Source organism: Lygodium microphyllum, chromosome 28 (genome assembly GCF_053477565.2).
Source record: "Lygodium microphyllum isolate KBCC chromosome 28, Lygodium_microphyllum_v1.1.10, whole genome shotgun sequence".
Lineage (NCBI taxonomy): Eukaryota > Viridiplantae > Streptophyta > Polypodiopsida > Schizaeales > Lygodiaceae > Lygodium > Lygodium microphyllum.
In genome coordinates this window covers 7,583,867-7,601,183 of record NC_141162.1, presented here as the reverse complement: position 1 = coordinate 7,601,183, position 17,317 = coordinate 7,583,867, and the positions used below count along the sequence as shown (strand labels likewise).

The 17,317-nt window shown below is 40.2% G+C and overlaps 1 protein-coding gene across 1 annotated transcript; it reads left to right on the top strand.

Annotated features, from left to right (window-relative positions):
• Positions 1–3,609: 3,609 nt before the first annotated feature.
• On the top strand, positions 3,610–8,888 carry LOC148011162 (protein NRT1/ PTR FAMILY 8.1-like). Its single transcript, XM_087670134.1, has 4 exons — positions 3,610–4,311; positions 4,451–4,668; positions 5,158–5,894; positions 6,982–8,888. The coding sequence occupies exons 1-4, from the start codon at positions 4,113–4,115 to the stop codon at positions 7,838–7,840; spliced, it is 2,013 nt and encodes a 670-aa protein (XP_087526260.1). The 5' UTR covers positions 3,610–4,112; the 3' UTR covers positions 7,841–8,888.
• The last annotated feature ends 8,429 nt before the right edge of the window (positions 8,889–17,317 follow it).

The following is a 17,317-nucleotide window of genomic DNA, read 5'->3' as shown; positions in this document are numbered from 1 at the left end:
CACTAATCAAATAATAGCATCTTAATAGTCATGTTAAACGGTGCACAATCAAAATAATAGAATCTTTCAGTCATGTCAAGGTAAGCTTCTTAGTTTAAGAGTTCAAGATGATGATTAGTTGTTTATCAAATTTTCATGGTCTTTAACATAGTTTGTATACAATATACTAATGTAAGAAGAGTTTCTTGATTTTTAAACACACAGTGCTTACTCCAAGAAGGCTTACAAATGTGCTTGACACTTAGCTTTATATTTCTTGATCTCCTTTTACAATAGATTTCCAATTTTCAATAAAAAAAATTTGCAAGTCTCCTATGTGGCTTATGTGCTATTTATTCATATTTAAAAGTAAAAAAATTTGATGGAATTTATTATTTTTATAAATGGAAATTAAATATTCAAAAAAAATCAATAAAGAATTCATTATCTACCAAAATTTGGGGTTCTAAACATGTACAAAAATGGACCAAGTCACTAAACATGGTTATCTAGAGCTATTTTAAATGTTGTCAGTTTTAGTAAGCGGTAATTTTCTTCACGAGAATACATTATGTAGATATCAAAATATTTTTCATAAAACATTTAGGTTTAATTTCCTAAATATTTCCTAGTTGGATTTGGAAGGTTCCCATGAAAGTAATTGCTTTCTTAATCTTTACCACCACCATGAAGAAAATCGATTTATATATGAAGGGTGCAAACTGCCATGAAACTATCTACACTCCTACAAGACTAATGTTACCACATTTTCTATAAGAATGTCTCACTTTCAATGGATTCTTATCAAGAGTATTAGACATTGTTTTGGATGTCTTAGAAAATTTAGTTTTTGATTATAACAAAACAAAAAAAAGCATTAACTAAAAGCATAATGATGTTATCTACTATAATGGAGCAAAAGGTATAAGTGAAGTATGTTGGATTATACATTTCCAACAAAAACTATTTCATTGAAGTTGCTAGGATTAATTCAGAAATTTTCATAAGAAAATTTAGTTCATGTTCAACAAATATACACTTAATTGAATGACTAACATGTCAGCATGCATCATGCCATTTTATATTCAGGGTGTACAGTACCACTTATGATTCTATCTATGAAAATTAGGAATAACAAAGCATAATACAAAAAATGTTAGTTATGTAAGTTTCCCATTATCAAATACTAAACTTTCATGTATATCACTGACATAATAGTGCCCCATGCCATGCTACTTTGAGACTCATATATGACTTAAGTTACCCTCTCCATGCTTTATGGTGTCACAATACAAAGATATCAATTACCAAGTTAGGCCTATGTGTAAAATATTAACCTTTCATGGTTATGTTGAGAAAACCTTATAAATTTAGCCCACATTGATCTGCACTTGTTATTAATTTAGGTGTTATAAAATTTCTCCTTGATAAGCTCATGTGGTGTGTACACATATATTCACGTGTGCAATGCATGTTGTTGCTTTTGTAAATGAGAGCACAAAATGGATTTCTTATGGATATTATTCATAGTCATAGTGAGAAGGTGAGCAATGCTTTCTGTTGTATGACATGCAAGAGTGCTTGCCAAAGTGAATGACTTAAAAATAAGATAAAAACACATGTTTCAAAATATTGATTAAGACATTTATGGGTCGGCAAGAAAGTATCAAATTCAATGCATCTGCTATGGCTAATTCCTTACATGAACAGAGGGTAAAGAGGCCAACAAAATAATGTTCATTTAATTGAGCCAACATGATCCCTCTTTTCTTTTTTAGGATAATAATTTCAATTGCATAATTTGTTGATGTGCCAATATCTCATTGCTTTTGAGTATAGATGAAACATACCATAACATTAATTAGCAAATTCAAACACTCTTTTTTTGTTAACACGCATTTAGAGCCACCTTTAGTCCATGATTGATGTGATGGAACCATTACATTTTGTTTTCCTAGGGTGGAAAAGTTAGTTTCAATATTAAGCAACATGTTAGAAAAGGGATTTGAGGGACTTTTACTACAACATATATAAGCTATTCTAACGTAAATATGTCTACTAACACTAATTTCCTCACTTGGACAAAGGCCTTAAGGGCTAACATGAAAAGATGACCCATTTAATCTAGCTATTACATCCTCTCTCTTTTTTAAATTTTGACACTGATTCCAACTGCGTGATTCCGTGATATGTTAATCTCTCATTGCTTTTGGGATTAAATGAAGTGTGCAAAAAATTTGGGCTAATAGATTGAGTCACTTGTTTTCAATAAACAACCATTTCCAACTGAATTGAGTTCATGAGCAATGTGATGGAATCATTAGATGTTTTTTTGAATTGGTAAGTGATGTTCAATAAATTGTGAACATCATGGGAAAGGGAACTAAGGGATGTTTGCTATCTAACATTTATGGGTATCATTTTCAAGTTATAAGCTTTGAGCAAAAATAAAGGGTTTCTTTCAAGAGGGAGCATTTTACATACACATGGTTCTTGATCAATACACTCCTATGTCATGTCAAATGGATAATAAGAAGTTGGACAATGAACATTTTACATAAAAATGTATCTTCATCAATACACTTTAAAGGGTGTTGATGTTAAAGATTAATAAGTAAATTTATGGCAAACTTACCTAGTCTTTTAAGCTTTAATAATTGCAGCTAGCAATTCAAAAGATTTCACTTTGAAGATTTTTGCATTGAATCCCTCTTGTTCATAATCTTATGACATGAACATATGTGTGTATGTGCATGGATGCTTGCACACAACATGTATGAATATAAACTACACATATATACATTCATATTTTTCTTAACTTGTGAGATTAAGATGGACAGGTATACAAACATGGGGAGTGATTACATGTAAAGATCATCTACCAAATACAAAGGATACAATGATGAAAAGGAAACAAAGTTTTTGTTTTTGGCTATGCATACTTGTATAGAAAGTGAAGAAAAATAGTATTTACATAATCTTAGAGATGTAGCTAGCAATGCCTATTTCTTTCTAAGTAAGCTAAGTAGCATCCTTTATTTTGCACTTAGTTGGTTGTCCACTTGCTTTGTACTACTTACCAAGGAGACAATTTTGGAAGAACTCACATAAGATCATCATGAAGTCACATTGACATTTTCATTCATTAGAGATGAAAGGTGAGTTAGAATCATGCCACACATAGGTCATGACTGCTATTTTCTAATGTCCAATAAGTAGTCTTACCCTTGCAGATAGCATATTTGGGGCGTAAACAAGGTGTCACATGCAATTCACATTACTTGCTATACATTTAAAAAAAGTAGTGCAAGTGGAAGCAGCCTTACCATAAAAGGGGATTGTTAGACCTTCGGCCTCACTTTTGAACATTGCAGAACCCTTCTCAAGGGATTTTACCGGTGAGAGTGAGACATTCTACCCTTCGAAAGAAGATTTGCATTAAAAATTTTATTTTCAAAGATGCCCTTCGTAGGGGACGGTGCGATGAAAAGTATGTTCGTTTTTTTCCTTCCCCTCCAAACGACAATATCGATACCCTTCAGTTTCACAACCAAGGGCGGGGCCGCAGGCTTTTGTGTGAGATAACTGATAAGGCAACGCAAGCAATCCCCCTCTGGATACGGTGGCAGCCTCCTCATAAATCAAGGCACTGCTTACGCGCATCTCTCGGGTGAGAGGTGGAGATAATGATGCGGGAGCAGCTCACAGGAGAGAGACAGAGAGAGAGACACGCACACACACACACACAGAAGTTCGAACCTACGCCATAAAAGAGAAAGGACTCAGGACGGAGAGAAAAATTAGGGGCCAGGGGGGATGCCTTTACGCTCTCATGGCTTGCCCATCATCAGCGACAGGTTCTAGAGCCTCTCATCCACGTCACCAATATAGCCCACAGTTGAATATTCCAGGCCCTTCATCATATGCTCTCATCACTTCCACCTGGGCCCGCCCCCGCCATCACCCTACTCCCACTCTCTCCTCTCCTTATAACCATGTCCATGCCTATCATCCTGCAGCTATTTTGCATCCCAGTGGTGTTGTAGCTCTAGATTTGTACATTTTTTTTGGCAGAGTATCTTGGCCTGTGATCTGAGCCTCCCTGTACATACTAAACTCATACACAGGCAATCATGGGAAACTTGCAGCTTATCGACCAGGGGGGCAACGCCGCAAAGCCGTCCAAATGTGGAGGAGATGCGCCTAATTCAGGTTCTACTACGGTAGATCTGTATAATGAGCAGGCAAGTATGGGTGATACAGGTCCATATGGCAGGGGATCACAACCTGCAGCTGGGATGGGGACTTGGAGGGCGGCCTGCTTCATTCTAGGTAATCAGCTATGACTGATATAGAGGTATTGGATCTATTCAATATGTGCAGTAGCACTGCTTGTGGTATCTCTGTGATAGTCTTTAATACTAATTTTGTTTTGGTATGATCGATGTTTATGATGGGTGCTTTACGATAGCTATGGAGGCGAGTGAGAGGCTGGCTTTCTATTCGGTGGGAGCAAACCTCGTGACCTATTTGATGTTCGCGTTGCACGAGCCGCTTCCCAAGGCCGTGACTACCGTGACCAACTGGATCGGAGCGGCGTACGTTCTTGGGATTCCGGGAGGTTTCATGGCGGACTCTTATTTGGGCCGGTTTCTCACCATCGCCATCTATTCAGTCTGTTACATTCTGGTAGGTCGGAAAACACACACACACTACATACTAGACAACTCAAGTTCTTCGTGTCCCAGGCAACTCTTCCCTTGCCTGCAGAAGTTCGTTTAGATATTTGGGTTTCTCATTTGTCAAATTCGTCACAAAACTATCGTGAGCTTGTCTAAAAAGTTAAAATAAAAAAAGAGAAAAATCATGAGCTTTTGCAAGGGAGCAGACTGCATATGGTTCATATAATATCTCATTGGAACAGACTGGTCGCTCCTTAGCAGGAGCTCATGACGTACTTTGACATTCGCACTTGCATCCCTGAATCCCTTAGTGGAAGGGGAACGAGCCAGCAACAGGAACTTCTTACAGTGGTCATGACTCATGACACTACTCTAGTTCATGCCATAATTTCGTAAAGCTCCCCCGATTGCAAAGCACCATGATTATATGATATGTAAAGCATCAAGCCACTTTAACGGGCCGCGAGCTGACCATGTTTTCCCCTTTTGACGACAGGGGCTGGGGCTGATGACACTATCGGCAACGGCGAGGTCGCTGCGGCCGCCAGCGTGCGATGTCCTGACGGGAACCGACTGCCGGGTGGCGTCCGGCTCGCAGTGGGGGGTGCTGCTTGCGGGGCTGTACATGATAGCCATAGGAACGGGCGGCATAAAGCCGTGCGTGTCTGCGTTCGGGGCGGATCAGCTGGGATTATTCGCGAATGCCAATAATGATAGCGGATATACGTATAATGGGGCCAACAGTATTAAGCCGGATGCTAACAGTAATCATCCTCACCACGGTGATGCAAGAACGGTGGTGATGGAGGAGGAGGAGGTGGTGAGGGGGAAGGCTTCGTTCTTCAACTGGTTCTTCTTCTCGGTGAATGTGGGGGCCTTGTTCGCCTTCACCGTGGTGGTGTACGTCCAGGACAATGTCGGGTGGGGCCCCGGATTCGCCATCCCACTGGCCGCCATGGTCCTCTCCCTGGGCGTCCTCCTGTACGGCATGCCCCTCTACCGCCACCAGCCCCCCTCCGGCAGCCCCCTCGCACGCTTCGCTCGTGTGCTCCTGGCCGCCTTCCGTAACCGCAACTCGCCCCCTTTCTCCTTGCCCCATCAAACCCACCCCCCCGATCATCATCATCATCATCATCATCATCATCATAATAACAAGGATTCTTCTCCCTCCTCCTCCTCCTCCTCTTCTTCTCCCGTTTCCTCCCGCAGATTAATGCACACGCACGGTTGCAGGTATAAGTCGTTTCTCGTCATGTCATCCACTGCATCTTGTACAGAGTAATACTGTTTCGTTCCTTTTTCAATTAGATGCAAGTGTTGCTTAGGTGACCATGTCGTGATCCTTATGAGGGCGGTGGTATGCTACTATGCATGATCACATATGTTTGTCTGTGTAAATGAACACCGACCTGACATCGACACTGAATTTGCTTTATGCGGTGGATTTAAGGTTCTCATGCTGTCGTTTAGTCTGAGTCCTTGACCTTTAACACTCTCCCACGTAAAGGTCATTTCAGTATTTTGAGGCTTTTCAAGTTCGCGAAAAGAGTATATTCGAGCTTTGGAAACGGGGGGGAGGGGGTTTTTTTAGATAAATTGGGTGTGGGTTAGAAACCATGCATGTTGACTGTGTATTTAAATAATATTGTTGCGTACGTTGGACGGGCAACAGCATGACCATTGACAGCCCTTTAGGGAGCACTCAGCAACCCTACGCCTAGTGCTCATTGCTTATGATCCTCCAACCTCTACAATAAGCTACATATGATGAAGCACCTGTGGATGTTCAGTTTCCCAAAGTTCCAGAATGTCCCACCTACAAAGGCATCATATACGGAAGGGACCAGACTCCAGTAGCCACACTAGACCTTCCGAAAGTTGAGGAGGTAAAGGTAAGCCTCATATGCCGAGCTGGTCCCTCTCATCCGTTCCTTTTTATTTGGTAGCTTTTACTCCTGAAACCCTAATGGGAAATTGTAACTAATGAGAGCGTGTGGCATGATTCTCATGTGTTGTCGCTCTCCTAGACAAGGCTAAGTAAGTATGTGATGACTCGAATCATCTATGGACGAATGGGTCGTCAAAAGCTTGGGCCAAAGGCTAGAGGTATTTTGTTGGTGGAACCAGTACGTTCGACCTACGATATCGAAGATGAACAGATAGATTGAACGGATGAATAATTTCAAATGTTCCATAATAAAACTCGCATCTGGACTGTGGGCAATCTTTCCAAATAACCATATCATGGATTGTGAAAACTTTTGGTTAACAAGCAAAATGTGGGAGAGGATGATCGGCTGACGTGATTTCGACGATGCAGGTGGCTAGACAAGGCCGCGGCAGTGAATGAGAGGCACGGACAGGCATACTGCACGGCGGCGGAGGTGGAGGAGCTACAGTTGTTTCTGAGAATACTGCCGGTAATGGCGACAACCATATTCCTGTGGACGGGCTACACCCAGCTGGTGACGTTCTTCGTGAAACAGGGGGCGACCCTCGACCGGAACCTTGGGCCCCACTTCCAGATCCCGCCGGCGTCCCTGCCCATCTTCTCCGTCATCAACGCGCTCCTGGTCCTACCCATCTACGACAGGGTCGTGGTCCCCCTCGCGCGGCGGTTCAGGGGCGAGGAAGGAATCTCGCCGCTGAAGCGCATGGGCTTCGGCCTCCTGGTGTCGATCGTATCTATGGTGGCGGCCGCTCTGGTGGAGCGCCGGCGGCTGCGGGTGGCCGCCGCGAATCCCGGCGCGCCCGCCCTCCCCATGAGCATCTTCTGGCTGGTGCCGCAGTACTTCCTGGTGGGAATGGCCGAGATATTCACGTACGTGGGCCAGCTGGAGTTCTTCTACGGGGAGGTCTCGCCCGGCGTGCGCAGCCTCAGCACCAGCCTCTTCATCGCGGAGCTGGGCGTGGGCAGCTGGATCAGCTCCCTCCTCGTCACCCTCGTCCAGCGAATCACCGGCAGCCGCGTGGGCCACGGCTGGATCCTGGACGACCTCAACACCAGCAAAATAGACCGTTTTTATTGGCTCCTGGCCGTTCTCAGCTCCCTCAACTTCCTCCTCTTCCTCGTGGCCGCCAGCCGCCATCGCTACACTAAGCAGAGCCAGGCGGCCAGCGTGGGCGCCGTCCGCATTGTCGTCCAGCCGGCGCCGTCGGATCAATCGCCGGAGCTATGACAGACGTGAGAGCCAAGCGGCCAGCATGGGCGCCGTCCGTCGTCGTACTAGTGCAGCGTCCTCCGCCGTCGGATCAATTGACAGAGACATGCGGGCCGCCCTAGGGGTCCCGATCCATGCATTTAATTTAATTACTTATTACGTAGGGAACACCCTGCTCTTGTCGGCATACACCCTGCAATCTTCTGGTACGGATAGAAATCCGTCTTCTTTTTGTAGAGCCAACCGATTATTGTTTTGGCTCTGTGTCTTGCCTTGTCTATGGCCACAGAATGTAAATCCTAGCTAAATTTTGGTAATAGAAACTCAAGGAAAAAGGTCGGCCCTGAGAATTCAGACTGTCTGAGACTCTCGCATCAATCAATGGTTGTCCGCACGTTCATTATAGCTGGGAGTGTAGTAGCGGTGTTCAAGGCGACGGGCCACGGCCATCCCCTCGGGACGAAAGGAGTCGCCATCGCTGTTTCAGAGGTCGGCCAGAGACTTTTTCTCAGAGGGCGTGGTGGTTGTATAGTGGCTGGCTGAGTGGTTCCACGTTCAGCTTTTGTCGTTGTTTTTTCGTTTGATGGCAACGTCGTTCTTGTCCGGACTCGCGAGCTAAAAGCCAAAGCATACATGACGTTCAACAATGAATGGATTATGAGGGTCATGGGGATGGATCACAGGCACCACGTTTACTTCGATCTTTTTTGCGCGAATGGGTTGACGCCATCAGGAAAGCGCAATCCAAGGGATCCATCGAACACATGCACCACCCGCGCTTCCGTCCCATCCAACTAGGTCAAATTAAACATTTTCCAAAGGCATGCTTGGATTAAATTACGTACAACTATGGTTTCCGAGTGCAGGATTCCAAGTCCATGAATAAAAGTTCAATAGGGCAGGTTGACAATCTACACCGGCGTGGAAATTGGAATCATGACACGCAGGAATTCCACCATTTTCTAAAACAGAGTATAGGAAAAGGAAACTGTTTATTTGTCTTGACTTTTGAGAGAGAGAGAGAGAGAGAGAGAGAGAGAGAGAGAATAATAAAAATTTGCTCCTTCTTGCTGATGTTTGATTTGAAGAGACAATCAATACAAAGAAGGTGTGTTCTTAATTATGTAGCCTTGAACTTTTCAAAAAAGAAATCTTATCATATTTTTGAATGCTTTTATGCTCCATTTTTCTTTCAAACCGGAATTATGTGCTTTTAACATGCAATCTAATAATCGTGATTTTGAGCACTTCCTTGTTATCAATGAGATTTTGGTGTTTTATTATTTGATTTTAAAAAATATAGGGCTTATGGGATTGTGAAAATATACTTTGTTATATTTATAAAAATAAAATAATTAAGTGCCATACTTTTTGTATGGAATTTATGTTTTCGCATTGAGTTATTAGAAAAGTGATACTTCATTTTTCTTTTGATATTATAAACCATTATATCAATTTGGTATATATACTTAATATCTAGTGATTGTTGGTACAACTACCACATTATATCATTAGTACATACCACTTTTCCTATTATTAGGCGTAGCAACTTTTAAAAATCTCAAGTAAGAGAATTAAAAATTTTAATGTAAGTTTCAATATAATTTGATAGTATGTTTATATATTAGATTGATTAAAAAAGATGACCTACTTGTTATTATGCGTATTGAATATAAGATTTGAATAGGATATAATAATTACATAAATCTTTAAGTTACCAGTTGATTCATGGAGTATGCACTATCATGCGAAGTTGTCGCACGATAATTTTGCACTATCATGCGAAGTTGCTACGCATCAATTTTGCTTCCCTCACTTCTTCCCCACACATTGTATTTCACTTTCCTTATCTTTATTTCTCTACACTTTATTCGCTTTCCCTCTCCCTCCCTCCCTCCCTCTCTCTCTCTCTCTCTCTCTCTCTCTCTCTCTCTCTCTCTCTATTCTTCGCTGTCTCTTTCTATTTCTCCTCTTCTTTCCTCTCTCTCTACCTTCTTCTCAATTTCTATATATATATATATATATATATATATATATCTCTCTCTCTCTCTCTCCCCAAATTTTCACTCTCTTTCCTCCTTTCTCTCTCCCTCTCTCTCACCCCTATTTTCTCTTAATTTTTCTCCTCTTCTCTTCTCTTCTATATATATATATATATAAAAGAGAGAGAGAGAGAGAGAGAGTAAATAATAAAAAGTTGCTCCTTCTTATTGGCATTTGATTTGAAGAGACAATCAATACAAAAAAGGCGTGTTCTTAATTATGTAGCTTTAATCTTTAAAAAAAAAGTTATTATCATATTTTTCAATGGTTTTATGTTTCAATTGTTTTTTGAAACCACAATTATGTGCTTTTAACACTCAATCTAATAATCTAGATCTTGGGCAAGTTCGTGTTATCAATGAGATTATTTGGTTTTAGAAAATATTGTAGTGTAGAGTTCTCTCCTAGTCATTAGCAACAACACGGATAATATCCACTTAGGCTAAGCTCTTTCTTGGAAGGGTGTAACCACCTAGATCTTGCTGTATCCACTCGAAGGCTAATATAAGGTGAGAGAACCTGCGTAAGAGGGCAGGGCTGATTTGGAGCAATTCTGTGTGCACACTCTACAATATAATAAATTATGGGATTGTCAAAAGATACTTTGTTATATTTATAAAAATAAATTAATTAAGAGCCATGCTTCTTTGTATGGAATTTATGTTTCCACATTGAGTTATTAGAAAAGTGATACTTCATTTTTCTTTTGATATTATAAAATTACATCAATTTGGTATGTAGATTTAATATCTAGTGATTGTTGGTACAACTACCATTAGTGCATATCACTTTTCCTATTATTAGGCAAATCAACTTTAAAAAATCACAAGTAAGAGAATTAATTTTTATAATTTAAGTTTCAATATATAAATTTTATTCTTATATGATTTGGATAATTGGGTTTTTGTAATGTTTGAAGAAATTTAGTATTTTTTGTAATAGTATGTTTATATATCAAACTCATTAAAAAAGCTCACCTTCTACTTGTTATTATGCGTATTGAATATAAGATTTGAATAGGATCTGATAATTACATAAATCTTTAAGTCGCTAGTTGATTTGCAATGTGCACACTATCATGCAAAGCTACCTCACGATGATTTCGCACTATCATGCGAAGCTACTACACAACAATTTTGCTTCCCTTACTTCTTCCCCACACATTGTATTTCACTTTCCTTATCTTTATCTCTTTGTACTTTATTTGCTTTCTCTCTCTCTCTCTCTCTCTCTCTCTCTCTCTCTCTCTCTCTAAATTTAATATTCTCTCTGTGCCTCTAAATTCACACACACACGCACACTCACTCACTCACTCACTCACTCTCCCTCTCCCTCCCTCCCTCCCTCTCTCTCTCTCTCTCTCTCTCTCTCTCTCTCTCTCTCTCTCTCTCTCTCTCTCTCTCTCTCCATTCTTCACTCTCTTTCTATTTCTCTCTTCTCTCCTTTCCTATATATATATATATTCTTCCCTCTCCCTCCACCATCTCTCTTTGAATTTACATACATACATACATACATATGTAGATACATATCTATCTATTCTTCGCTCTCTCTCTCTCTGTGCAAAAATTTCCTCTCTTTCTCTCTCTTAAACTAGATGGTAGGGAATTAATACGTCTAGTGCTTTGGTGAGTAGATTATTAGGTGAAAACAAGCAAATTAATATTTTCAAAGAAATATTGTGTATAAATAATCTTTAAGTGAATCTATATAGTAAATATAATGTATAATACTATGTATTTACATAATAATATTATTATTTTATTTGTAAGTTATGTTTAGGATTCTTTAGTGATAATTTTAATTAAATGATTGATCTTTAATACATTTTAAATTATTCAACTTAAATTTTAATATAAATAATATTAAAGTATTAGACTCATGATATTTTTTATTGAAATAACTTTTTTAAATGAAATATTTTATTATTTTCTTTATGTGACTTATTTTTAGAAAGCTTTCATAGTTTTCTTTTTAAAAGCAACAAAATCGCATGCAAAATAGGAGAACATAGTAAAAACTTAGTTTTATTGTTTCTCTCTCATTAGAAGTTGGAATTCAAAGTTCTCAAATTCGTTGTGGGGGTTTTGGTGCATTCAAAAATCCATGGTGATGTCAAAATTTCATGATTTGACACACATACTTTTTTGCATCCACCATTGCAGTAAGCTACATTAAATCTTTGAATATATAAAACTCAATAGTTTGATTAATTTTTGTATTTTCTTTGGATATGTGAGATGAATGTAATTATGTAATCAATATCTCATAATAGAGGATGGAAAAATATGGCTTTTTTCATGGGGAAGGTTGGGCTTAATTGTGTGTTTTATCTTTTTTTTAAAATGAATTTCTTACCTTATTCAATTCTTTGATATTTCATAAAAAAATTTGTATTTAATATTAAATGAGATGTTAGATTTACCATGTGATTTGCTTTGCAACACTATCTCTCTTGTCCTACCTTGTCTTGCCTCTCTCGAGCTATAATAGTAACAAAAAAGTATGCTAGTTGATTATATAACACACTCATGCTCGATGATATAGTTGCTCTTGTTGATAGTCACCAACCTTCTAGAGATGATCACCATCAGAAACATAATTACTGGTTGGTATCCTTATCATATGGCCTCATGTGGTACTTATAATCATTGCTAGAAAGCGTGCTTATCACTAGCAAGCATGTTAAGAGTGGGATTCAAACCTAGTGCTCTTTGCAATACTTTGAAAGGATGAAGGAGAGATTTTTCCTCTTAACAAAGAACATACAAATATTTATTAATTATTGGAGTGAAAGTGGCAAGGAACAAATATCATACTTTTATTAATTGCATGATTGGAAGCAGTAGGAAAATTCTTCATCGTTCCCAAGAATACCATTAGAAAAAGAGTTAATGGGTTGTACTAGATTTCTGTAGTAGGTATGAAAGTAAATAGAGAATCACTGAACATGTTAGAAAATTCAAATTAGACATTGAAATAAGACATGTAATTAGCTTGAAAATGATACTAGTTTCATGTTAATAGTAGTCCATCAAGTTTGGACATGAACGCCCTTCGTCTTCATTTATTGCACCTATTGACACAATGCTACATTGTAGAGTACAAGCTTTCTTCTTTTTCTCCTCCTCCTCCTCCTAGCTATCCCAACTTGAAGGTGACGAGAATGGCCAAGTATTTGGCCAATCCCTTACCTCAAGCCATGTGATACATTAGTATCCATGTATCGAGAGTGCATGACAAACTGTGTTATGTATGAGATGAAGGAAGTTGTAATATTGAAGGGCATCTTCATCTTAAGGGGTTAGTGTTGGGCAACCTAATTTTGTCTACTCTCATTAATTTGATATACTATATGGATTAGGATAAAGAATTAGATGCAATAAGGTAGAGGATGTTATGTACACCATCTAAACATGAGAGCAATGATGCTTTAAGAAAAAATAGGGACGAAAACCTCAGTGCGGCATTTTTAGTGCAACAAAACGAAAATGAGTGAAAGAGAGAGGGAGAAAGCTCAAAGCAAAGAGAGAGAGAGAGAGAGAGCCGTTGTTTTACTGCCACCACCATTCACAAGGCAGTCGAAGAGGGTGCATTGTTTCTCATTTATTTGTTTTTGTATTTTCTTCTCTTCTCTTTATCTTCTTGTTTGTGAAGAGATTCGCTTACCCGACGCCTACGGCTTGATGCATTTGTCTTGGCATAGTGTACCATGTACTTGTTGAGCTTCAGTGCTCTCTGAAGACTTGGCTTGGATTCTCATTTGCTATTCCGGAATATTGTATTGGATGTCACTTTGGTTGTCAGAGATATTTATTGGGATGTATGTCTTGCTCATGGATGCTATCTACAATTGCTTTGTAGCCATCATGCTCTTGGGATGCTATTGAGGCATTGTCTTGGTTACCTGTCTTTGGTACTCTGACTTGGTTTGATTGAGATGTTGAGCTCGTTTATCCACCTCTTGTGGCAGTGGGAGCATCTTGTATGCTTGACCGACATTGAGCAGGAGGTTTATGCTATTTTGAGCATTTTGTAGATACTTGAGACTTTGGGATCCGAAAAACTGAAATGTTGCATGGTTCATGCACTGATATCTTGGAGTTGCTTTTGACCCGAGCTTGGGCTTTGCACTCTTGTAAGCATACGCCTACTGGTGTCAGGTCTTGCTAGTGTTATGTATACTTTGCCCTATTGTCCAGGGGGTATGCCTACACTGACTGATGATTTGGTGAGATGTTTGGGTGTTTGCTTAGGGTCTTGATGACTGTTTGGTGTTGATTTATGCCTGTTTATGGCTGGTCATGTCTTGGTTGTCATTTATTGACGCTTGATGCATTTGTCTTGGCATAGTGTACCATGTACTTGTTGAGCTTCAGTGCTCTCTGAAGACTTGGCTTGGATTCTCATTTGCTATTCCGGAATATTGTATTGGATGTCACTTTGGTTGTTAGAGATATTTATTGGGATGTATGTCTTGCTCATGGATGCTATCTACAATTGCTTTGTAGCCATCATGCTCTTGGGATGCTATTGAGGCATTGTCTTGGTTACCTGTCTTTGGTACTCTGACTTGGTTTGATTGAGATGTTGAGCTCGTTTATCCACCTCTTGTGGCAGTGGGAGCATCTTGTATGCTTGACCGACATTGAGCAAGAGGTTTATGCTATTTTGAGCATTTTGTAGATACTTGAGACTTTGGGATCCGAAAAACTGAAATGTTGCATGGTTCATGCACTGATATCTTGGAGTTGCTTTTGACCCGAGCTTGGGCTTTGCACTCTTGTAAGCATACGCCTACTGGTGTCAGGTCTTGCTAGTGTTATGTATACTTTGCCCTATTGTCCAGGGGGTATGCCTACACTGACTGATGATTTGGTGAGATATTTGGGTGTTTGCTTAGGGTCTTGATGACTGTTTGGTGTTGATTTATGCCTGTTTATGGCTGGTCATGTCTTGGTTGTCATTTATTGACTTGATGTAGTGATTTGGTCAGAAATTGACTCTCATAGTACCCTGTTGTCATTTATTACAGCAAGTATATAACTTTGGATTGACATGGATTTTTCATACTGAAATATTTTGAAATGATGTACTTTCACTAGTACTTGGTGGGCAGCAGCTTTGGTTACACTTTTCTCGTCATTTTCTCTCGATTTTGGTGATTTTTTGGTCATTTTTTGCAGTAAACAGCAAGTAGTTTTGAACTGTCTACAGTCTTCCAGCCTGCATTATGGCGAGTTCGTCCACTGATCATGCTATTTTCAATATCACTAAGCTTGATGGTATGAATTACTCTTATTGGAAGAGCCAGATTTGGCAGGTGTTGGTGCAGAAATGGCAGATCAAACCTTTGAGGTTAAGCGGGCATTCGCCTACAACTATGCTAGATGAGGAATGACTTGAGCTTGATGAGTTATGCAAGTCCACTATTGTATTATCTCTCCAGAACAGGCTCATTACAATGTATTTGAGGAAGAACAGAGTGCATGGAAGTTGTGGGATAAAATCAAGAATCTCTATAACAAGAAAAGTCGAGCGAGTCAGATATATTGACTGAAGCAGCTTATGGATTTGCGCATGAAGGAGAATGTGACTATGTCTGCTCACTTGAGCCAGTTCCATGCTATACTCAAGAACTTGACTTCGCACAACATCACTTTTGCAAAGGATGTCACTCCTCTTTTCTTGCTTGGTACTCTTAATGAGTCATGGGATGTATTCCACATTGCATTATGTGCCTCTACTGCTACCTTGAAATTATCTGATGTTGAGAGTGCTCTTCTGCAAAAAGAGGTTAACCGTAAGAATTTGGATGCCTCTCATGTGTCGCATGCTATGATAGTTAGAGGCAGGAATGATGGATATGGAAAGCGTGGCAGTGGCAGTGGCCGTGGACGGGATTCTCAGAAATCTCGGTCCAAGTCTCGTGGGAAGTCATGCAGCAAATCTCGTGGCAGGAATGCAAATGTTACTTGTCACCATTGTGGGAAAAAGGGCCATATTAGGCCACAATGCCATGAATTGCGCAATGAAAGGCGCAAAGATAAGGGGAAAGACAAGTGCAAGTAAGTTTTCTGATCGCAGCATAGTGCCTGCAAAGTCCAGTGTTAAAATTGAAGAGATCAATGCTATGCAGCCTGAGGATGTTGATGATGATGATTATATCCTTGCAGCTTCTTCTAGTGCTTCGCAGATGACAGAGATACACTCTATGTATGCACGGTGTTGGCTCTTGGACTCAAGTGCGTCCTTTCATGTGACGCCTTGTCGAGAGTGGTTTCATTCATACCGTACTGTTTTGGGTTCTGTGCACTTGGGTGATGATAGCTCTCTTGATATTGTGGGCATTGGTGATGTTAGGCCGCAGTTTCCTTCTGTCAGTAGTTTTGTTATGTAAGATATACATCATGTACCTACTTTGACACGCAGCCTCCTGTCAGTTGGACAGCTTGATGACGCAGGTTATCATGTATCTTTTGGAGACTCTGCATGGAATATCACTCGGGGAAGACTTGTGATTGCGAGAGGTGCCAAGGCTGGCAGCCTCTATCCCTTGATTGTATCCGCTTCTTCCCTTGATCATGTTTTGTCTGTGGGTTGTATCCCACATGTATCTCTTTGGCATGCCCATTTGGGCCATATGTCTTTGAAGGGAATGAAAATGCTTTTTATTTTGCAGTACTTACCGCCCCTTGATTATGCATGTTTTGATCCATGTGAGCATTGTCTTTATGGCAGGCAGACTAGGTCTACACATAAGAAGTCTGGTAGGCCACGCATAAGTGAGCCCTTGGCATTGGTACATTCGGACGTCCCATGCCTTGTCAATCTATGGGTGGTGCAAAGTATTTTGTTACATTCATAGATAATTTTTCATGGAAAGTTTGGGTTTATCCCATTAAGCTGAAATCTGATGTCTTGGCTGTGTTTCAGAGATGGCTTGCATTGGTTGAGAACCAGTCTAGGTATAGGCTAAAATGCCTAAGAACAGATAATGGGGGTGAGTATGTCTCACGTGCTTTTGAGCAGTTATGTGATGAGAGGGGTATTAAGCAGCAGTTGACCGCCCCCTACACTCCCCCCCAGAATGGTTTGGCTGAGTGGATGAATAGAACAATCCAGGAGCGTGTAAGCAGTATGCTTAGCCATGCAGGCCTAGCATAAAGCTTTTGGGCTGAGGCAGTTAGTATAGCTGTGCATGTCATAAACAGATCACCTTCTAGTGGTTTGGATTCCTAGGTTGCAGAGGAGGTATGGACTAGAAAACCTCCCTCTTATGCACATCTCAGTGTCTTTGGATGTGAGGCATTTTGCCATGTGCCCGGGGACAAGAGAAGTAACATGGATCCTAAAAGGATCAAATGCATTTTCCTTGGTTATGGGGATGCATGCGAGATGGGTTATCGTCTTTGGGATCCGCAGGCGCGGAAATTCATCCGCAGTCATGAT

What these genes read in the sequence shown, in the direction of transcription:
- LOC148011162 (XM_087670134.1), top strand. Translation starts at nt 4,113, where the DNA reads ATGGGAAACTTGCAGCTTATCGACCAGGGGGGCAACGCCGCAAAGCCG. An exon ending in GGCGGCCTGCTTCATTCTAG is followed by an intron (nt 4,312 to 4,450) that starts GTAATCAGCTAT and finishes GCTTTACGATAG; the next exon opens with CTATGGAGGCGAGTGAGAGG. An exon ending in ATGCACACGCACGGTTGCAG is followed by an intron (nt 5,895 to 6,981) that starts GTATAAGTCGTT and finishes TCGACGATGCAG; the next exon opens with GTGGCTAGACAAGGCCGCGG.